The 24,566-nt window shown below is 35.0% G+C and overlaps 1 protein-coding gene and 1 pseudogene across 2 annotated transcripts; both read right to left on the bottom strand.

The window, feature by feature from the left end:
- Nucleotides 1–2,271: 2,271 nt before the first annotated feature.
- Nucleotides 2,272–3,185, bottom strand: LOC306653672 (nuclear transcription factor Y subunit alpha-like; annotated as a pseudogene). Its single transcript has 2 exons — nucleotides 2,595–3,185; nucleotides 2,272–2,423 (listed from the first exon to the last, which is right to left on the bottom strand). The product of its transcript is annotated as a nuclear transcription factor Y subunit alpha-like (transcript).
- Nucleotides 3,186–6,191: 3,006 nt separating this feature from the next.
- LOC306653382 (olfactory receptor 4F15-like) lies at nucleotides 6,192–9,525 on the bottom strand. The gene is made up of 2 exons (XM_079126386.1): nucleotides 9,484–9,525; nucleotides 6,192–7,270 (listed from the first exon to the last, which is right to left on the bottom strand). Exon 2 carries the CDS (start codon nucleotides 7,250–7,252, stop codon nucleotides 6,311–6,313), a length of 942 nt encoding a protein of 313 aa, XP_078982512.1. The 5' UTR covers nucleotides 7,253–7,270; nucleotides 9,484–9,525; the 3' UTR covers nucleotides 6,192–6,310.
- Between the last annotated feature and the right edge of the window lie 15,041 nt (nucleotides 9,526–24,566).

The raw sequence follows: 24,566 nt of genomic DNA, 5'->3' as shown, positions 1-24,566 counted from the left end.
ATCAAATCAATTATTCATTCATCCATCCATTCACTCTGTATCTTTGAAGTCGTCACTATAGTTACAGACAAATGAGTAAAAGAACTAGTAATAAAGAAAAAAAATCCAAAAGTCAACTCCCACTTTGTGGACTATTATGGTATGCTAAAATGACCATAATAAAAGGGTCATGAATTATCTTGAAATGCATTGACAAAATAACAAGTGATACATTTCATTTCAAATAAAACAAAATGCAAACCATGAAAAATTTAGCAACAAGTTTGGTATTACTATGTACAAACTTATAGACACAAATAAATAGTATTTTAGAAACACTTGGCATTAGGTCTGAGGAATTCTCTTTAAACTCTCCATCTTAGACTCCTCAACTAACCACAAGATAGAATTCCTCATTATTTTTAATATTATCTGAAAAGACTGGGGTATTTTCATATCTGAAACATACAAGAACCAGAAGTTTCTAGTGAGCTCACCAAAGAGTCAACCCTTCTGACACTTGGAAAGCAAGAAAAATTACTAGTTTCCCGGGTCTAGGAAGATATTTCACTCCCAGTTTTCTTTGCATAGCTCTATACGTATATTTCTACCATTACTAAGGTCTCTCCTTTGTGATTTTCTCTTCCAAGGGTTTACTTTTCTTGTCCTAATGCAGTTAGAGTGATGTCAAAGAAGCAATCTTTACTGTTGGTATTTAAGTCAACCCCAACTGTTCTTCAGAATTGTTGGATTTTCCTTCTTTGTTTCCAGAGAAGGCCATCAACTCTTCTGAAATACCATCTTGGTTCTGTCTCCCAGAGTTCAACACCTGCAAAATAGATTTCTGAATTCCAACTCATTCTGGCAAGTGTGGCCCAGTTCCTGACCTGCTGGCATCTCTACTTTCTTCCAGACTATAGTTTATTCCTGTAACATGGATGCAGTGGCAAAACCTTCCTGCACGAGGCCTGTGGAGAAAGGGGAAACAAATGGAAATTGGCACCAAAGAATCAGCTGCCACGGGAAGAAGGAGAATGTTTGCTCTCTGGGGCCAGCACAAAACGCTGCTGGGGTGAAGCCAGCATCCACATCAAGCTCTAGCAGGTAACCTGGACAATGTCCAGGACAGTATGCTTGAACAGGGCTTTCCTGGTCCTTTGTCAAGGACTCAGTCTCAGAATTCTCCTTTTCAGTGCTGGTTAAAAGGTTCCAGTATAAATGTGAATCAGTCTTCATCTTAATGATCCATTCCAGGTATTCATCCACAGGAGGAGAATTGTGCTCTATGCCAACACCTGGGTAGGTAGACCACTTTGTTCTTTCTTCCTAGACTGAATCACTCTTTTAGTCTCCAGATATTGTCAAGAAGCCCATACTTGAAAATCTTTAGTTTGCCTCTTTGTTTAGGAATTGCTACAAATGTTTATAGTGCTTCAGCAGAGAAGTTTTTGAACAGTACGTTTTCTATTAAGAAAAGGCAGTTTTAAGTTCCAGGACCCTCTATATTGTCTGAAAAGTAGCCACAGTAAGAACTATAGTCCCAGTGACCTGTCAACAGAGACAAGCAGACCACAACTTGTGAAAGCTCAAAAAAGAGATTCAGCAATGTATGTTTTAGGTTCTTGAAAATTTTATCATTTTTATCCCCAGAGACCAAAATATCCTTTTGGACTTTTCTTGGCTAGAGTACCAAAATACAAACATAGCATCTGGGCAGACAGAGATTCTTATTACCACAGATGAGATGGTTGTGTCTTAGATAATTTATTGTTTCCATATTACACTATGGAACTTCTGTGCTCAGAGACCATCTGAATACAAAGTGCCTATTCGGTTGGTCAACCTGAGATCCCCCACCAGAGGGATGGATGCTCTCCAGATTCCAAGGGAAGGAGTGAGCTGCCGCTTCCCTGATTGCAATTCAGGTTGAGAAGGATGTTCTTCCCTGATGAGATGGCTGGCTGGCTTCACCAGTCAACGTGAATGCTTATGTACTGCTGGACTGACAAGTGTCTCCTTGTATCATCCTAATTCATGAAATGTCAATGTCACCAACAGTCTGAAATAGGTTCTCACTAAAAGGGTGAGACAAAGGCTTGCAATTTCAATTTTCCAGACATTGCTGCAACTATAATGCTGAGTCATTTATTAAAAACTAAGTGGTTTCTGTCCTGTAGAAAGGGGCAGAATGTGATCATCAGTGTTGCATTGGAAGGGCAGATTCATTTCCTGGAACAGTGTGAAACATCTGCAAGGAACATGACCTTGATCAGCTTCATCATACGGCCTGGGTTAGGACACTTGGATTATGTGTATCATTGCTTCTTCATCAACTTATTTTGAATCCTGCATATGGGGACTATCCTTTTCTTTGGGAGAGAAAAATTGTCCACCTTCACCAGCTTCCCAGCCAAGGCATAACAGTGCTGAGACTCATGCAGGTATTTCCTTCTTTCCTTTGGAATTTTCCCTTCTATGTGTAGTTTGGTGAGCATGCCTTCTTTTGAGAACATGGTGGTACTACTTGGCGTTTACACAGAGGGGCTCTTCTTTGATACCTCTGCTTTAGGTAGGGGGAGTCACTGGATAGCAGACACAGAGCCGGCTCCAGGTACCCTCATGACCATTCCTCCTGAATTGACCACATTGCCTGTTACTGGTAGTGTAACAATGATGGTCCCTTGTCCACTGCTGGTTGTGTTGGTGTTGGCTCCTGTCTGAACAATCTGTGTTCCTGCCAAACTGCCTTCTGGGATGGTGGTCATGTCTTGCTGGAGAATGGTGCCATCTGCATTAACTGGCTGATAGACAATGGTTTGCTTTTCAGCAATCTGTGCCACTTGCTGCTCTTGGACAGAAATCTGCTGCTGTAACTGAGTCTGGCCAGCGATGAAGGCTGTTTGGGACTGCTGAATGATGATCTGCTCGGTCTGACCCTGCTGGGCCTGGACCTGCACAGTCTGCCCACACTAGCTCTGAATCTGTTCAGGTGGAGCCAGTTGTATCTGTTGCAAACCCTATGTCCCAGATACAGGTATTTGCATGATGGTTTGACCTTGTCCACTGGGGACAGCCTGGGTCATGATAGGCTGGCCAGTTGATGAGATTAACTGGCCTTCACTGACTTGTACCCTTAATGGTTGGCCCTGGACCTGCTGCTGAATCTGTCCAGCCTGCACAACTGTTGAACTATTGCTTTTTGCCATGTACTACTCCATGGCCCCTCTCAGACGGAATCCTGTCCGCGGTGAGCTTCACTCTGGAGAGCTTAGAAGACTGTGAGGTGGTACTCTCTGTGCTCACTCCCTCAGCTTACTACTGCCTGCACTGATTGGCTCCATTACCAGATCCTGAAACCCAAGCAGAGTCTCCAACCACTGCCACTGCCACCTTGCAAAATCGTGATTCTCTCTCCTGATCACTGTTTTTCTTGAATCTGTGAGCTGTACCTTTCATCAGTTCTTCAAACATTGCTTCTCTTTCTTTACATTTCATTCTTGCATTTATTTATAGAGCATTTCATGTTATTACAACCAACTCTCATTTTGTTCTGATTTATTTATTTTTTAGTATTTCTGTACTATAGTTTGTATAATTTCTTTTGATCAGTATTTTATTACACTGATTTTTTTCTATTCTCACAAGCTTAAAAATTCATAATTCACATTTTTCTGTTCTAAAATATCACTTGGCTGTTATATAGATATTGTTTCTCTATTGAAATTTGACATCTTTTTATGTTTTTCTTTTTCTTCTTCTTCTTTTTTTTTTGGCACCAAGGATTGAACCCAGGGACCCTTAACCACTGAGGCACATCCTCAACCCTTTCTATATTTTTTATTTTGAGCCAGGGTCTCTCTAGTTTGCTTAGGGCCTCACTAAGTTGCTGAGGCTGGCTTTGAACTCACAATCCTCCTGCCTCAGTCACCTGAGCTGCTAGGATTACAGGTCTGCAAAACCGTGACAGACTATTTTTCAGCTTTTAAATTCCTCTTAAAATGTATAAAATTTGCCTCAAATTCTGACTCTGCTAACTTCAACAATTGAGCCATCACTGTGCTCCTGTTCACTAGCTTCTGCTTAATTTTTGAGCCACACATCCCTGCTTCTTCCATACAGTTATTTTATGTAACTTAGACACTAGATCTGACTTGCTGTACACAACAGAAACCACTCTATCTGTATAAGCCATAGAGGTTTTAGATTTGATCATTTCAATCTGTTCAGCACTGAAAGGATTTGAGTCTGCTTTGGAGTTATCGTAAGACTCAGGACACTTCTGGTTTATATCTGCTTCTTAGATATATTCTTTTCAGACTTTGATTATAACTCTGATGGTTATCTTTTTTGTCCACAGGATGATTTTATAAGAATCAGTTTGTTCTTTGGAAATATTTCTCTTAGAACTTTTGCTTTCTTCTCCTCTTTCCTATTAGCTCTGCAAATGGGGTGAATTCATCTGGAAGAAAATTAACTTTGTGTGTCCTTTCTAGTTTAATGTGACTAATAAGAATTCATTAAATCCATTAAAATAAAAATATTAAGCAGCAAAATAATAATCATGATCTGGAAAAATATAAATGTGACTGATTATATGATCCAGAAATAATTTTGGATCAGAGATATCCACAACTTAGAATTCTCCAAAAGCTTAGAAGTGTAAATAAAAGCCATAGTGAAATATCAGCACACAATTGAGAGGATGGCTATTATCAAAAAGTCAGGAAGCAACAACTCTTGGTGAAATAAAGGAAAAGAGAAGGTTGCTATGCTGTTGGTAGAAGTGTGAATGGGTACAGCCCTTACAGAAAGTACTCTCTGGGTTCCTCAAAAAGCTCAAAGAAAGAATGTAAAAATACACCCTCCTTCTGGGTATATACCCAAAGGAAATGATCAGCACCACACAAAAACATCTGGATTCCCATGTTTTTAGCAGCATTGTTCACAATAATAAAGAAGTGGAAATAACCTAAGTTCACATGATGGATAAACACATAAATTTTGGATGATATATACAATGGAATACTATACATCCATAAAAATAAGAAAATCCTGCCATTGGCAACAACACAGATGAACCTCAAAGGAATTATGCTAAGTTAAATAAATCAGAAAGAGAAAGATATACTGATGATCTCATTTATATCTGGAATCTAAAAGATCAAACTTGTTTCAGAAGCAGAGAGGAGAACAGGTGGGATAAAGAGAAATGTTGGCCAAAGAGTATAAATTTTTAGATGTAGGATGAATAAGTTCAGTGGCTTTCGTCCTAATCCATGAGGCACTGCGTCTGTGAGCTCTCCCTTTCATCCTCCTCTTTCATCTGTCAGTTCCCCCTTATACACTCCCATCCATCATTTTTTTTTGTTTGTCCCACATCATTTTTTATCCCTCAGAGTTTTAAATCCTTATATTTCATGTACTTTTTGACTTTCAAAGTTTAAACTTAATAGTTCACATCCTAGGTTTAAATAAAAGTAGAGTTCTGTATTTCATAATTTCTTCAACCTTCAGAGTGCATTGCCTCTAATAAATTTTAATGTAACTGGACTGGTTTTTGAGACCATATTTTCATCAGATTGTAAGTTTATAGTTTGCAATTTTTCATAGACTTTTTTCAATAGTTTTCCATAAAAGGATGTCAGGAATATAACTTAGTTGAAAATAACATGCTAAATGGAAAGTTGATGTGCTACATCAAAGAAACCTCATAATCAATAATCTATTCTGAATATTTCAAAATAACTAATTTAGAAAAATATTTAATTCTAGAAAGACATATCTTTTGCAGTGAAGAATGAGAAGCATTTTTCATTATAAATTATAAGGTGATGAACCCAAAATTAAACATGGAGTGTGTGGCTCTTTAGTTTTTAAAAAAGTAAATGTAATTTGTCTTTTTATGAGAAAGTATTTTGATCCATAAATAGAAGACCATGCCAGCTTCTATTATGATTCTATGACTAGACTATTTTGGGGTGTGAATTTTGTAAAGTTCTCAAGGTGTTTTTTATGGACTATTAGAAACAAAAACCACACAAAAGTATGAACTGCGTGTATTTGAAAATCTTAAAGTACCAAAGGAAAAAAAAAAAAAAACTCCACAAATGAGAAATTAAATAATTGATCACATGAATCACTGTTTACTTTGAAAAAAACAATCCAAGATTTTCTGACTTTTCAATTTAGAATAATTGACATATATGGCCTAGTAGGATAGTAAGTATAACACTCTGAATATCTGTCAGATATCCTCAAATTATGTATAACTGCATAAGTATTCATATTACTTGGGTGGTTTGAAGATATAAGTAACTTGTGTTCTCATGAGTTATTTGGAGATTTTCCTCAGACCCAGGAGCTGACTAATCAGTCTCCTCATTGCCAGCTTCATGTCTTTGTTCCTCATGGTGTAAATGGCAGGATTCAGGATGGGTGTGATCAGAAAGTCCACAATGGCAAGAAACTTATCCACTGGCACTGTGGGAAATGGCCACATATAAACAAAGATGCACGGTCCGAAAAACAAAACCACCACAGAGATGTGAGCTGAAAGGGTAGAGAGGGCCTTGGACAAGCCACCTGAAGGGCGTTTCCATACACTGAACAGGATGAGGATATAGGAGATGATCAGCAAGAAGAAGGTGCCTAAGGAAATGAACCCACTGTTGGCAGTCACCATGAACTCCATGCTGTAGGTGTCTGAGCAGGCCAGTTTGATAAACCAGGGAAGATCACAGTAAAAGCTATCTATTTCATTAGGACCACAGAAAGGCAAATGGACAACAAAAGCTAACTGAATCACCGAGTGAATGATACCAATAAGCCAAGCGCCAGACAGAAGCAAACTGCACATCCGTGGGCTCATGATGGTCAGGTAGTGGAGGGGCTTGCAGATGGCCACATATCTGTCCAAGGCCATGGCTACCAGGAGTACCATCTCAGATCCACCCAGGACATGAAGGACAAAAATCTGCATGACACACCCCTGGAATGATATGGTATTGTGTCCAGAGTACAGGTCAGACATCATCTTGGGAACCGTTAAGGTAGAAAGACATAAATCAATAAATGAGAGGTTTCCTAAAAGGAAGTACATGGGGGAATGTAAATGAGTATCAAGAGTCACTGTAATCATTACGAGGGTGTTTCCCAGAACAATGGTGAGGTAGAACACTGTAGAGAAGGCAAGGAGGAAATGCTGCACTTGTCTGTAGGTAGAAAGTCCCAAGAATATAAATTCAGACACCGGAGAATAATTTGTTTTATTCATTGGTTTCCTTTATGTTATCTGAAACGACCAAAGAAAGTAGCTATTCTGTGAAAAACTATACATTCCAGGGCATATACCAGGCTCTGCATCACATTCTGAAATAAACCAGACCCTGTGTTTACGTTGTGTTTTGTCTAGTTGTGAAGCTAGACATTAAGTAAGCAATCAAGTAACTGGGTATGTTTAATGGAAATAAGTTCTGTGGAGAAAAGAACCCAGGGTTAGGAGAACTTTTAAACCTCATAACAGTGGCATCTGATTTGGAAGAGTTTGTAGTAACATCTGAAGGATTGTGGGATTGAACAAGAAAGGGAAAGAAGCAAAGATGATCTATCCAGAGGAAATAATAGAAAATACTCTGAAGCCTAAAGAAACAGAACAATCTGAAATAAATATTAGTAAGGGTCTGATTGAAGGAGAATCCTATCAATGGACCACATCAAACAGGTCTGGTAAGGATGATTTGTCAATAAGTGGTGTTGATCCAACTTACCAAACTTGGAGGGAAAAAAAACGACTTACCTTAAAAGAGTAACTAAAATGGATTTGAATATTTCAATAATTTTTTTAGAAAAACAGATAAGAGTAAAATATACAATTTTTAAGATAATTGTATGAGAAAATTGTAGGAGAAAAGCTCTTTCTAAGGGTAGACCTGCTTACATATTTTATAGAGGAAAGATCTTGACACTTTCACATTCCAAAAATGTTGGGGGGTAGGAATCCCATGAAAATAGAAGGAATTAGTGAAACAAAGAAAGGGGATTGATGGGGAAGCAGGAGGGACAGGAAAGGAGAGGAAGAGTGGAATGAACTTTACCAAATTGTGCTATGTATGTATATGAACATACCATCGTGAATTCCATCTTTATGTATATCGGTAAAGCAGACATGCAATAAATAGAAGGAAGACCAGTGAAGAAAGGGGAGCAGGAGGAACAAGGCCGGAGGCAAAGAGGAAGCCCTGGGGACTGAAATGGAGCAGTTTGTATTCCATACTTATATAATCATGTCAAAATGAACCCCAATATTATATATAACTGAAATGAACTAATAAAAATGACAATACAGGTTAACATTTTTTTAGAGAAATCTAATGATTTGGTAAATGTACTTTTCTCTTATTATCAAACTAAAGAGTATTTTTCAGAAAAAAAATATATTCTAGTACAAAAATTTGTTCTCAAGGTTAATTTAGTATCATGTGCTTTTGGGCAAATATTATATAATTATTAATAAAACTAAAATATACAAAATAATCTAAATCCCTCACATGGGAAATTACATTATTGATAACATATCTGGGTAGAAAAAACTCTCAACCCTATATGTAGAATATCATTAAAAAATTAATGTGCTTCAATTTAAAAAATAATCGCCATATACAATAAAATAAAATCATTTAAAAATTAACTCTAGAATATTGAAAAAAGCATAAGCAACCATCATTGATCCCTGAGATTACATATACTATTAGTTTGAACTGTATGAAATTGTGATTTTAATATATATATATATAGTCAAATATCAGTTTCCTAAGGTTCCATCTAAAGTATTGATTTGTTTTTTTCCTGCAACATTTGCTTATAAGATTTCTTTCTGAGATATTCTAAGTTACTTTCCCTTTTAAAAGTAGAAAGGGAACTTTACTTTCCCTTTTTTCCCAGCAAAATGAACAAGTGATAGCTACTGTTTTCTATGACACCACTGAAGATGAAAAGATAAGGAAACACTTGGTAACAAATCATAATAACGAGGAAGTAAAATATGTAAAGGGCTATACACAAAACGGTATTTTCCAGGTACTTTTGTGTGTAATAGAATGCTTAGGTATCATAAGCTGATTAAAAGCCGAGTTGTCTAGAAATAGTGAGCACACTGATTTTTTAACAACTTATCAGAAATCCACATATTCAAAAGGCAATGCCCAGGTCAATTCTTGCATTTGACTTTAGATTTACCATCCATGAGAACGGAATGTTGCTGCTGGAAGACGAAGCGTTCCAACATGGGCGTGCTCCGCGGAGATGCCCCAAAGTGGGTACGGTATTACACAGCTTGAAACACTGCAAGGGAACTCAAATAATTTTTTGTACTCATTCTGCTTAAAGAAAAGACTCCATCTGGTTCCATGCTAGCATTAAAGACTCTAATTCCTAAGAATTGGAGAATCATGAACCCCTATTCCACACCTAAACTGAATCCCTGGGCTTTCCCTTGTACAGCCCTACCTGGCTCTACTCCAGACCCCACACTGCTGGTGATGTCATGTCATCTCTCCTTCCTGTGACATTTCCTCAGCAGGAGAGCAGCATGAGCTGGTGGGAGACCATTAGTATATTAGAGTCAAGAAATAACTTGGGCTGGGGTTGTAGCTCAGTTGTAAAGTACTTGCCTAGCACATCTGAGGCTCTGGGTTCGATCCTCAGCACCACATAAAAATAAATAAAATAAAGGTATTGTGTGTCTACAATTAAAAAAAATTAATAAAAATGACTGAGGGCAGGTAGGCCATACAGGACTGCCCATCCTGAGGGTTATGGACATGGAGCAGGGTACTGTAACCAGGGTGATTCCAGGAGGCCCTGACACAAGGACAGAGGGTGGAAATTTTTATGGAAAATAGCTGGGATTAAAAAAAGAGCAGGACTGAATGAGAGAGAATGGAACAACCATTGAGGTGAAAGGCAACAGGTGTGATTTGCAAAAAACTCCAGTTATTTTTACATTTCAACCATTTTATGTATGTGTTTTAAAAGACACATATTCTGAAAAGCAAAATGTATAATTAATATCATCACAATCATAGATGATGATGAAATAAATATTCTTCAAACAACTCAATTTAAAAAGGGTCAAAGACCTTAACAGGCACATCAAAATTGAACAGATATAAAGATGGCAATATGCTAACCAGAAGATGTTTTGCATCAAATAGTATCAGAGAAATGCAAATTAAAACAATGACACACTACTAGTACTCATCTGTTAGAATGGCCAAAATCTAGAACACCACCAAATACCGGTGAGGACATACAGTAACAGGAATTCATTGCTTGTGGGAAATACAAAAAAACTACAGCCACCTTGAAAGACAATTTGGCTACTAAAAAACTAAATATACTCTTACCATAGGGTAGAGCAATAGTGCATCCAATTGAACTGAATCAGCACACAAGTGTTTATAGCAGCATTTTCAAAATTGTCATAACTTGGAAGTGACCAATGTGTCCTTCAGTGCATGAATAGGTAAACTGTGGTACATCCAATGGAAAGTTATTCTGCAACAAAAAGAAGTGAGCTATCAAGCCAGGATTAAACATAAAGACTCTTTTAAATGACTAAGTGAAAGAAAAAAAACAATTTTAAAAAAGTGATGACTTTGTGCTCCAATTTTATGACATTCTGGAAAAGAAAACAACTATGATAACAGTAAAAGACCAGCAATTGCCAGGGTTCAGACAGAGGGAGGGACAAGTAGGTGTACAGGTGAACTTTAGGGCAGTAGCAATATTCTGTATAATTTATATCATCATGCTTTAAAAAGCATTCTTTGAAAAAAAAAACAGAGATAACAGTAAAAAGAAATTGTCGATATATTTTGTGAGTAATGGAAAATGCCTGATGTTACTGCATCCTTCTACTTTTAATTACTTCATACAATTCAGAATTTGTTAATTTAATATCAATAAATATAATTCAATTAGAGAAAAATAAGAAATATTTTCATCAAGTAGGAGTATGAGTGACTCATGCAGAATATATGTAAATGTATTAACTACAAATTGGGGAATTCCAGTTACATATGGAAAAATAAAAAAGGCACAAGTGACCCATAATTATAAAAATACAAGAACAACTAAATTCATTTAAATATGTTGAAATCTACCAATCATTAAGAAAATACAACTTTTAAAAATTTTGTTTTTTCTAACAGATTTTCAGAGATTAAATTCAGTGAGTATGAAAGAGTCCATATGAATTTCTTATGGGTAATAAGTGGGAGTGGGAATTAAATTTATAGAATTTAAAATATTTAAATTAAGTCATAGCAAAGATCTCTAATGTTCCTAACACTAAACAAAGGTTAAACTTGTGGAGGATATATCATAATCAAAAGGAAATGCCACAGCTTACGAGCACAAGGCTGATACATATGTTCACATATTAATTGCACTGTTATTTCACTAGTAATAACAAATAATTGTAAAGAAACAAAACAAATAGATAAGAGTTTTAAAATCAAATTAGAATACATGTTTGCAATGAATATTGTGCTTCTATTAAAAACTTTGGTTATAGATCATATAACCAAACTGAGAGTTAAAATAAAAAACAAATTTTGCAAAATAAAATCAATAGCATGTATCGGTGTTATATATACATAAGAAACATCTTAAAGAACAAATGCCTAACTTTTAAGAAGGATTGATCTAGCAAAAAGTGATAATACATGACTTCAATTTCCTAAAAGCCTTAATTTTGCATTTTAGATGATGTTCACAATGAATTAACTTGTTAATATAAACATGGATTTTTCAAAATACAGAAGTGAAATTCAAATTACATAGTGTGTTAAATGAAGAAATACAGCACAGACACTGAGAAAATTAAATGAGGCATATTAAGGGGAACACTATTCTCTCTTCAAAAATTAAAACTAGTAGTAAAGCAAAAGTTCTCAGGGAGGAGTCTACCTGAGATGATCATTATATTTTAGTAGTATCTTTTCTGGAGATACATATGTTGATTTACACATTTCTTGATGGATTAAGTTGGAGGTGGTAAGTCCCCATCAACTGATTAATGGATAAAGAAAATGTGAATCATAAAAATCATGGACTACCATTCAGGTATCTTTTGTATAAAATCCCATCATTTGCAGTAATATGTATAGAACTGAAAGTCATTATGTCAAGTGAAATAAACCAGGCATAGAATGACAATAACTGAATGATCTCCCTCATACTTGGAATCTAAAGATGTTGCTTTTACAGCTAGTGAGAATGGAAGGGTGATTATCAAAAGTCAGAAGAGTACTGCAGAGGGAAAGAGCCAGAAGTCCTACTGTGCTATGCACAGGAAGGTGGCTATAGACAACAATGACATGAACGTTTCAAAACACAGAAATCAAGGATTTTGACTGTTTTTACCATAAACACATGACAAATGTTTGAGGAGACAGACATGTCAAACCTAATTTAAACATGACACAAAGTATGCATATGCATTGAAACATTACATGGTACTCAATATGTATAATTTTTATGTATCTGTTAAAAAACAAAATATTTACATAAAGGATGGAGGTGATTAACAGTGAAGATAAAGGAGGAAAATGACAAAAAATATTTTAAAGAAGAGTCAGTAGGAGCAGAATAAACACTAGAGGGATGAAAAAGGGAGAAGGCAGTCTCTCTGAGTCACCTGATCAGTTACAATCCTGCCGGATCTCTTTCCGACTTATTCTTTCACAGAAGTTCACACTCCTCAGGCACACTATCTTTCCTCTGACTAGTTTTCAGGTTTCACGTCTTGATTCTTTCCTATCATGACAATATATTCTCAGATTTGCTTCAAGTACTTGAATAACCCGGTTTTTGTTGCTTATTTGGTTGTTGAAACTGAACTGAACTGTGCAGGCTTTTTTTTTTTTTAAGTACTGAGAATTGAACCCAGGGGAACTTAACCACTGAGCCACATCTCTAGCCTCTTCTTTATTTATTTTTATTTTTTTAAATTTTGAGACAGGTCTCGCTAAGTTTCTTAGGGCTTTTCTATATTGCTGAGACTGGTCTTGAACTTACGATCCTCCTGCCTCATCTTCTGAGTAGCTAGGATTCACAGGTGTGTGCCACTGTGCCTGGCATGCTTTGGTTTTGCAGATTGTTTCTCATCTATAAGTTAAATTCAGGCATCATCTTTTCAATGACAGCATCCTCTCTCTTCACAGCTTGGTTATGCCTATTCCATCACACTCTCAGGCCACTTTGTGCAAGTATCCATCATAAGGTCTTTGATACTTCATGATTACATTTGCCTGTCCTGTCTGTTGGTCCTGCCACATCTCTAAGGACAGAGACAACATCTTATTCACAAATTACAGCCCATAACATGTGTTCAATAAATGTTGACAGGCACATGGATGAATGGATGATTGATCTGATAATATCACATAGAAATAATAATCTTGGCACATAACGTTTTCCTCTATGTTTTGATACTGTCCACAGAATGGCAAAGTACAATCTCAACCAAAAGGCTGTTTTAAGTCTCTGGCAGGATGAATTAATCGCCTACAATCTGCTTGTCTTTATGTCCTAAGTCAAGAAATTGAATGCAGTAAATGTAAGGGAGATTCATCCAAAGGATAATCTGAACCCCAAATTGACTTTTAAAATACAGATGAGTTTCTTTTCAAAAAATGATTTTTTTATTGAAAAGATCAATCAGGGAGATTTTAGCTGGCATCATACATATGCCACAGAACAATAGGCAGCAGTAGGATAGACTTGACAAGCGTGGAGGTCTGTAGAAACCCACTCTGCTGAGGAGGCTGCCTTGGGGTCCACTCTCTGCTCACTGTCCTGGAGAGGTTGGGATGTGAGCAGTAGCTGCACTTCCACAAGCTGATGCTGTTGTATCCTCCAGGCATCTCTGTGTTCAAGTGAGATCCTTTCTATTCTTTACTAAGTATTTCTTTTACTAAATTGTTATGTCCTTAATTTTTCTTTAGAAAAATGGACTCCATTATGTTTCAAATTGCTCCACAGTAAACTTCATTTCTATTTTTTCCATTCATCTTTAAATTTAGTCAGTTCAGAGAAATTCCCAGATCTCATACACTAAGGCACCTTTCACTGAAGCTCAAAGCTACTTTACTTTCTTCCAATAATGCTCTGAATCTCATCAAATGAGGTGGGAGCTAGAAACAGCAGCAGCAGCAGAGCTATGGATGTGTTCACAATGAGTGAGTAGTATCCAGTCATCATCAACAAACCATTTTCATTACTTTCTCTATCCTTAATCATGGGTTTATCTTTCATTTCCTCCTATCGATACATGTAATTTTCCCAGTGTATATTTCTCTTATAATTTATTCATATCATTAAGGATTTCTCCATGCAAAAATAGCTTTCCCTATTTCAAAATGAAACAGTCAGAAAGTGCAGAAAATGTTCAGTATCCAACTACTAATCCTGGATAATTCGAAATAATCAAAATGCTTATAAAGGTATATACAAACTTTCGTCTTTCTCTAGTTCCTTAGAAGCGTCTTACCTTTACTATTGTTCACTTACTTTTCAATAAAAAGTCAGAAATTACTGAAATAAATAACATGATATTTTCCAACTCTGTATTCCTTTTTTTTTTTTTTTGATCCTTCTTGAAACTACCTCTAGAGTACTTATATTAATTAGTGTTCATGAAATCTCTCCATTTGAATCAGTCTCTTGGAAAATAGTGGTTTTTTTAGTGTTATTTTAAAAAATCCTCTCCTTATTTTCCTCTCCTCTCCAAACTTAATCATTATATAATATGTTCTTAGAAATTTTATCTGACAAGTATTTTTGTATATTTTTAGAAGTCCTTATAAAAAGATTCCTTTCAGATGAATTTTCTGTCACTATGAAGTTGATGATCTCTACCCACTAATACACAAAGATTTTGTTCATACCTTTGCAGAAATGTTAGAAGAAGTATGAAATAAACAAATATTTGTCAGTATCTGAAATATATGCACAAAGAAAATAATCACTCTGAAAAGACTGTAATAAATTTACGTGTTGCGTTATTTTTTGCTTTAAAATATGTAATCTGGTCTAGCAAGATTCTGAGACCCACCAGACAAGGTCGAATGCTGTCTGCAAACCAACCTCTGTAAAAGCACAGGTATTTTTATAATTATTTTGTATCTCCTGATCTGTGAACTTCAAATAACTTTCTCTACACTGAAAAATGAAGCTTCTGAAGCACTGGCACATAATTAACAAACCTAAAAGTGTATTTATATCAAATGAGATTCATACCATTTTATATTTTTATTTCCAAAAGTGGTGCTGCTAAATGTGATGAGGCTGATAGAATATTGCCTTTCTTCCCTCCTTCCCTACTCCTATACCTGCTCATCCAGCAAGCATGGGACCTGGATTTCTCTGTAGTAGTCACCCTTAGTTTTTCCTGAAGTTTTATGGACAACACCATGTGAAACCTGGAGTAAAGGCTAACGTGCTCCATGAAATCCCTTGAACAAACATGTGTGACCAACTCATCTGACCCAACAGTATGGTCAATGGAAAGGGAAAACAAACAAACAAAAAACCCAGCTCTAAACTTAATGAGCTTTCAAACACTTGAAGGAACTGTCTAGAGGAAGGAAAGGCTTAGTAAGCAACTATCCAAATCTTTTTAATCCCTCTTATAATATGCTATAATCCAGACACGAAAAAAAATATTTCCTTGGATCAGGGGCACTGTACACCTATGGAACAGCCCGTGGAGCCTGAAATGAAAGTTGTAACTTAGCACTTAAGAAGCGATCAACAAATGCTGGCTGAATTTGAAAAGAGACAAACCCTTTTAATTTTGGCATGTCAACAAACTACCAACTTCAATTGTATCTTACCCACTCACCTGAACAGAAAAATGAAGGTGATTAAAAAGCAGTATCTTCAAATATACCTGTAGAGTTTAAAAAATCCTTTCCTTGTAATATCTTGTGCTTATTATTTGGACATTACTAGAGTAAATTACACCTCTGCAGCACTAACACCAGCTCTCAGTGACCACTTGATTCTTGGTTACCTAATAGTCCTCAGTCCTTTCATCCTGGGAATTCTGACTTGGAATCCCCATGGCCTGAATCAAGGAATATTAGAAGTTTTATACACAGTAAGATTAAATTAATGAATAATGAAGAAACAACCATGGAATGAATCACAACTGAGAAATTCCTTCAAGGAGAATCTATATTCCCAGCCAAAAGAATGTCTATAAGTTACACACCTTTAAACTTCATATCAATGGGCAGGTAGTAGCCATTAGTATGTTAAATAAGCATGGTGTGTCATTGTTCTAGTGAATGAAGAGGGAGTCACAAGTTTATGTAGCTTTTAAATTTCATAATCAATATGAGAAGTATGTCATTTATAATAAGGTTGTGACATAAAAGAACAACATTCTTTTGACCTAACTGATCAAAATGGGAAATTGTAACACGAGTCATTTAAGGTCGGTATCAGGATAGACACTAGAACTCCCATAAATCTGGAATTCTGTCCTGATGCCAGACCTGCTAAGGCCTGGCATGCTGCTCAGAAAACAAGCCTAAATGAATACAAAAATCTAGTCCCACATACCCTAATCGTGGACATTCAAAGCTTGATCATATTTCTAATTAGGTACATGGTTAGCTGAAATTAAAATTCTACCCTGATTAATGTTAAAGTAATTGCTATTATTTATTTCCTGTTTGTAAAATATTAGGCTAAAATTTTCCTAAAGATTAATAAGTTCAAAAGTGACTGAGAACTTTTTGGGGTTAATTTTTTAAAAACCTAGCAGACATACAGAAAATATAAAGTTTCAAAAATCTTGCTAATCCAAAATTATTAAACAAATATAAAAGTACAATAGGAATCGATGCCTTAAAATGATTTACGTATGTCTAAAAACAAACAAACAAGTAAATAAATTGTGACAAATGAAAAAAACATGGTGTACCTATATTAACTTTGAAGAAATAATTATCATGATAAAGGAGTAAGCTTTCTGTCACTGAAACAAATTGAAGCAACAATGGATAATCATTGATAGAACTGACATAGTATAGAGAATTTCCAAAGGCATTTCATATATATTGAACTGAAAAATGATGTCTGAAATTTCTGTCCTAAAAGTGGCTTGTGTGTGCTCTTCTGCTCAGATTGCCAAACTAAGATGGAAATATGTTACTTTAAAATATTTCTATGTGTTTGTTGCTGTGGTTTCAATCCAGTCTGTTCCCCAGAGGTGCATATGTTGAAGGCTTGGTTCTTCCCCCATGCATTAATGTTCAGCGGTGTGATTTTGGAAAGGGATCAGATCATGAAAACTCTAAAATCATGGATGGGCAAATCTACTGGTAGATTCCTAGGTTAGTAGACTACTGGAAAGCAGTGGCAAATGGTATAAAGTGGGACCTAACTGAAGGGAGTGGGTCTTTGGGGTCATGCTCTTGGAGACTACCTTGTCCCTAGCACACTCCTCTCTTTCTGTTTCCCAACTTTCCTGAAGTGAGCAGCTTTGATCCACTCTACCCTCCCTGCCATGATGCTGTGGACCTCAGGTCCAAAGCAATGGAGCCACTGACCTTAGACTGAAACCCCTGACACACCCAAAACAGTTCTTTCCTCTCTTAGATTGAATTTGTCAGTGAAATGACAAAATGTTGACTAACACATCTATTGATAATTTAATAACACAAATGGGAAAAAAATCTCAAGATGTTCAAAGAATATTTAGCTTCTTCTTTTCTAGCCCTTTAGAAGCAATAACTGTTGACTATTTCCTTTTGCAGCTATGGAAACTATTTTTTTTTTTTTTTTTTTTGGCGGTACTAGGGATTGAACTCAGGGCCTTGTGCTTGTGAGGCAAGCACTCTACCAGCTGAGCTATCTCCCCAGCCCAACAATTTCTATGTATATATAGGACCTCCATTTTTTTTAAACACAAAAGTATTACTCTCTATATATGGTGGAATTTGTTTTAAGAAATTTTACTAAGATCTAAGCCTTGTTAACTTGGGAAACCAGGGAAGTGTGACAATAATCTCTGAGATTCTTTAAAAACATGACAAGACAAATGAAGCATATTTTAAAAGGGATCTTAAAAAGCAATAATCTGAGAAATTCCTGTACAGTTAATTTTTTTTCCTTGTAACACATGTTTGAATGGTCTTCAAATCTCTTGTAACACATGTTTGAATGGTCTTCAAACCTGTGGTATGCATATGAACAAGTTTTAATCGTAAAGGTTGTACAGAGAAGATGTAAATGCCTATGAAAACAGCATTCTAGGTTGATAATGCAGCAATAGAAATAGAGGGTATAGAAGTTACTAATCATCCAGCTGTAGAGTTTGAAAATCAGGAATCTGAATTTTGGAGGAAAACAGAAATACAGTTGTAGGCTGGAGACATATTTCAATGGCAGAGCACTTAGCTAGCATGTGCAAGTTCATGGGTTTGATTCCTCATCACTGCAAAATTAAATAGATACATACATTAATTAAATTGCACCATACATTGCTACCTGTCTTTCAGATATCTACTTTTCTCCCAAACTGTGGACTCTGTTCTGACTTGTGTGGGTGATCTCACATTTCAGGAATGTTTGACATTGCAGAGACACTGGATTTACTGATTTGTTCATGTTCTTTTATTCTAAAATAATGGGTCTGGCTAAATTAAAACAAAATTTCTGGAGTCAGTTTTGAGTTTCAAGTCAGTTTCTTGAAACTGAACAGATTTATTTTGCATTTCATATTGGTTTAAAAGTATAGAGTCTTTTTGAAATTTATTCTGTGCCAATGATTTTTTTCACTTTCAACTAAACTGTTTGTGAAATTGTGTTTTCCTTATTTTTTTTATCATCACATTTTCCTCAAAGAAATTATCTTGGATTTATTTGTTGCTTTTTATATAAATCTAGTGGTTCACTGGTTAGTATTAATTAATAATTAATTAATTTATTTTTTAGTGCTGGGGGTTGACCTCAGGTATGGTCTACTACTGAGCTACAATCCCAGCTCTTTTTTTATTTTTTATTTTGAGACAGGGTCTTTTTAATTTGCCAAGGCAGACCTTGAACTTGCAATCCTGTTGCCTCAGCCTCCCAAATTGCTGGAATTGGAAGCCTGGGCCACCATGCCCAGCTTCATTAGTATTTATTTTTATGTATTACTTTCTGACACTTTGCTAGGGTGTATTGTATTGTTCATTACCTAAATAGTAAAGCTTGAAAGTAATTATAATATTTTATTTATTCTTAATTGGGTATTTGAAAAGTTTAAGAGATATTAATTTTTCTGGAACAATATTTTAGCTACAATGTAAATGTTCTGATGACTATATAATCATCATTATTATTATCTCTACTTGACATTTTAAATTGCATTTTATTCAAACTAAAAGTTGCAAATGAATATTTTCTTTATATTATGCATTCCAATGATCTCCTCTCTTATCATTTACAATTTAAAACATTTTTGTTGTTGCTCTGAAATTAGCAATACACATTTTTAACTAATGTCCATTTTAAAACAGTTCTAAACCATTTCATATTTCATATGACAGTTTTCTTAGAATAGTCTCAGTTCCTCTCTTCTGTCCCCTGTGAAATTATTATTATTCATTCTTATGTCCATGTCTTTAACATGTTATATTTGAAATCAATAAAGAATGAGGAAGACTTTAATTTTACCTTTATTCCATTTCCAAAGCTCCCCATTTCTTTGTGTAGATCCAGGTTTTTGATCAATATCGTTTTCTTTCTGCCTGAAGAAGTCCTTCTAACATTTATTTCAGGGTAGCTTTTGCTGGTGGTGGAGTTCCTCTAATTTTTGTTTGTGGAAATTATTTTATCTACACTTTTGAAGGATAATTTCATTGGATATAAAATTCTAGATTGATGAAATTTTTTTGTTCTAATTAATTAAATATTTCAATCTATTCTTTCCTTGCGTGCATGTTTCTAAAAAGAAGCTCAGAGCAATTCTTATCCTGTTCCTTTATAAATATTTCTACTTCTCACTCTGTTTTCTTTTAAGACTTTCTTTCATTGGATGTTTGCAGTTTGTATGTTTTGTGTCTACCTGTAGGGTTTTTTTTTGTTGTTGTTGTTATTATTTACTTAACATACTTGGTGTTCTCTAGAATGACTGGAACTGTGTTTTGATGCTTCCATTACATTCAGATAGTTCTCAGTCATTTTTTTCTTCAAGTATTTCCTAGACTTTGTTCTCTTTTTCTTCTCTCTCTGGTATAACTTATACTACTTCATACTGTCTCCCAACTTTTAGCCTTTTTTTTCTAACTTCTTTTTTATTCTTTTTCTCTTTGCATTTCAGTTTGGGAATCTTCAAGTTCATGACTTCTTTCCATGACTCTATCAAAACCCAATTTCTCTAATGTCCTTATGTTATTTTCCTCTCCTGTCTTGGGCTTTCCTATTTCTCTTTAGAGAGAATATGTGATCTCCAGTCTGCAGTTATCTACTGAAGTTCTCTCAGTATGATAGTAAACTGTAGGGAGAAGGGTACATTCCAATTTAGGAATCTGAAAAAAAGATAAGCAAAGTAAAACTAGAACAGAAGAAAATAAATAATAAATATTGTAGGAATCAACAAAGTTGAAAAACAGAATATCAATAAACTCAAACAACAGCAAAATAAGCTAACTTATTTTGAAAGATCAAGAAAATTAATGAATCTTTAATAATAACAAAAGAAAATGAAAGAGAGGGAGAAAACACAAATTACCAGTATCATAAATAAAAGAGTATTACTTATGATCCCATGGAATTACTTGAAGGATTATAAAGAAATATTATGAACACCTTTAAAATTACATATTTAATTCCTTAGATGAAATGGATCAATTCCTTGAAAGGTAAAAATTATAAAAAATCATTTGAAAGAAATAAATACTATGAGTTGACCTACAAACAATAAAGTGATTCTATAAATAATAATTTTTCAAAGAAATACAGTTGGTCCAATGGGTTTCATCGGTGATTTCTACCAAATATTATGGAAAAAATAATAATACCAGTTTTCTAAAATTTCTTCTAAGAAACAGAAGCTAGAGTAGAAACTTTTTAATTCATTTTATGAAGCCTGTATTATCCTTATGTCAAAGCATTTATGTAAACACTACAAGAAATGGAAAAAAAGGCCAATGTCTCTTCTGAACACAAATGCAATAAGTTTTAACAAAATATTGCCCAATCACACACAATAATGTATTGAAAATTATAATCATGGTATATGTAAACTGTTATATTTACTGTAGCCATGCAAGTCTGGCTGAGAGTTTTAAAATCGGTCAATGAAAATCCATCACAACAGGCTGAAGAAGCAAAGTCAGATGATTACATCAATCGATGCAGGAAAAGACATTGTGTATTTTGTGGCAAAATCTATCACCCACTCATGAAAAAACTTCTCAGCAAACTAGAGATAGAGGGGAATGTCCTATATTTGGTAAAGAACATGTAAAAAAATCAATATTAAAATCACATTTAATAGTGAGGAGAAACTATGCTTTCCCTAGTTTTGAAATAATATTTAGGTCTGTAATCCATTTTAAATTAATTCTATAACTATGACTTTGTTTTAGTTACTTATTAGTTCCAGGAAGAACCAAGTTATAAAATGAATATTCATAAATTCACACTGACACAGATGATTGACTTAATCAGCGGATCAAATTAATTATTAATCACCAATTAATTATTAAAATTAATTCCTCTTTACCTGTGGTCTTCCTCTCTCATATTCATATGCTTCTAATAGTCTCTCGGAAAACTATCGAATAAATTCCAATAAAAGGAAAACTTATAATATGTCAGACATGTTTCTTCAAAGCTGTAAAAGTTAGGATAAACAAGGAAAGTCTGGGAAACTATCACAGATAAGAGAAATCTAAGTAGACATAACAACAAAACAGACATTAGGTAAAATTAAGGAAACCTGAATAAGTCATGGAATCTAATTGGCAATAATGTGTTAATATCAGTTCATTAATTGTAGCAAATGTACTATACTAATGTAAGATATTAGTAGCAAAAAAAATTGTATTGTGTGGGTGAGCATGTGTGTGAACTCTCTATACTATCTGCTGAGTTTTTCAGTAAATTGAAACTTCTAAAAATAAACTATTAAGAAAAAATAAAAATAAAAAGAGTGTAAGTATAGAAAAGGCTTTAAAGAAAATAACAGTGATTACATGGGACTTCTCAGGAGAAGAGTTCTAATTTTCATTTTATGTTACCCTTTTGAAGTCATTTCATCATGAATAATATTTACTTCACATAAAACAAAACAAAAAACAAAGTTGGAGAAACCATAGTTCCTAATTTCAAAATTTGCTACACAGCTACTGTAGTTTAAACAGTGTGGTGATGTAACACAGGGGGTGTGAGTGCCAAAGGGTTCTGTTTCACACACCTGAAGAATGAAGTACCAGAGGTCAGAGGGTGAGAGTTCAGTAGATTTACTAGAAGCAAGTGAGGCAACCTCCCCCAGCATGGGAGGGATCTAAAAGAGGTTACCATCGGTACTTTCTGTCTAAGGGTTTTCATAGTGTTTTCATGAGGAACTGAACTTTCATTGGAAAGTCTCTTTTGATTGTTCTCTTTTTCTGACTCAATTGAAGATGTACAATGTTAATTTCTTATTCCCATGATGGGTTGGTTTAATGTGTTTGGTAACCTGAGTTTGTCCTGTACTTGTTCCTGAAAACAAAAGAATTGCTTGGGTTCAAAACAACTCTTTGAAGTTGACTAATGATAGGTATTTGAGGAAGCCTGGAGCAACAACAGAGATGTATGGCATCCAAGTTTTGAGTGGGGCCATCCAGTCAAGCAGCCAAAACCCAAACACAAGTTTTAGCCTAGTTTAATCTGGAGTGTGGGACCCTCATTCTCTCATTTCCATTTCTGTCTCCTGCTTCATTACTAATATCAGGATAGACAAATAGACCAGTGGAATAGAATGGGATTCCATAAATAAATCTATGCATTATGTTAATTGATTCTTAAAAAAAGTGCCATGACTGTTCAGGGAAAAAGGATCATCTCTTCAACTAATAGTGCTGGAACAACTGGAAATCCCATGCCAAAAAATTCTACAAATATGTCTTCAACAGAATTTTAAATGATGTCTGTTTAATGAGTAATGCTTATTACCTTTTTACTGATATTGGTCTATACCATAGTTAATTTATTAATAGACAAACATAAGATGTTAATTTTCTTTGAAAATATCTTCCTATCATATTTTATTGCAGTTTCCCTTGCCTTCTATTTACATTTCTAATGAAATTTTCAGGTTTTTTTTTTTTTTTTCTCTGAGACCATGAGGATTCAAAAGTAGAATTCCCATGATAAACAGATTGTGAAATTAGCTCATCAGCCATCAGGTGGTCACCAAATGCTGCTGTGAGGTCCTTGTTAGAGCTGGAACAGTTGTGAGAAGCACTAAACATACAGCATGAGAAGAAAATATTTCTTAAAAGATCCTGTTATGGCAGAAATATTGATTTCTGGTATCTTTCTTTTTCCCTTAGCCAGGTAAGTGGGGATGATGCAATTAAAGTTAATAGCTTACTAGAATGATCGTTATTTATTTATATAGATAATGTCTGGTACCTATGCCAAAACATTAAAACTTTTTCTCATCTCCATTTTTATTCTTCAGTTCAAAAGCACTCACTAAGCATACACTCATGCTGTCTTTCCAAAGGGGAAGTTAGAGTTTTCATTGCTCCATATACCTAGATTCTGCCTTGATTTGCAGGACAATTTCTGGATTTAGACCATATTATGTTTCCACAAGGACTACCAAAGTGCCTGGAAATCGGTTCTACCATGAATTTTCTCAGACCTGCCATTGGTTTATGATAATTTCTAGACTTGAACAATCTAATTATTGCTTAATAATTTTACTGGCATCACTTTTCAATAGGATCAGAAAATAGTACAAACGTTCTTTACCAAGAAACTATCATCAATCATTCATACATTTATAGATACATGCATGCTTGTACTCATCTAACCACATATCTTTCTCTCGAAATGACAACACTTACTGTGAGCCAGGATTTGTGAATAAGATACAGTCCCTGCTATCAAGAATCATGGATTTAGCAAGGCAGACAAGGAGAACCCTCACTGTAAATTATACTATGTAACAGGCAATATAGAAAGTTTGCCAATATGGTGCAAGAGCGAAGAGGAGGAATACCTAATTCAGACTGGGTAGAGAGGGAGAAGACTTTTTTTGTTATTGTACTTATTTATTTTTAAATATTATACATATTTTTAAAATATTATTCATATTGGTGTATCATCATTGGGATTCATCACTAGATATTCATACATGCACAAGATATGAAAATATGAACTGGCCAAGAGGGGAAGTTGCCTTTGAGGAATTGACACGTGGGTTAGAATTTTTGCAATGAGAGTTAATCAGCTAAATAAAAAAGGTAAGGAGTCCTTTTATTGCATATGTGCATATCTAAATGTTTGACTGAACCTGGGCAGTAGACAGA

This window comes from Sciurus vulgaris (genome assembly GCF_902686455.1).
Source record: "Sciurus vulgaris genome assembly, chromosome: 2".
In the NCBI taxonomy this organism is placed as follows: domain Eukaryota; kingdom Metazoa; phylum Chordata; class Mammalia; order Rodentia; family Sciuridae; genus Sciurus; species Sciurus vulgaris.
The sequence above is the reverse complement of the archived record's forward strand: the minus strand, read 5'-3'. Positions and strand labels throughout refer to the sequence as shown.

Coding starts and splice junctions, on each gene's coding strand:
- LOC306653382 (XM_079126386.1), bottom strand. CDS start 7,252: ATGAATAAAACAAATTATTCTCCGGTGTCTGAATTTATATTCTTGGGA.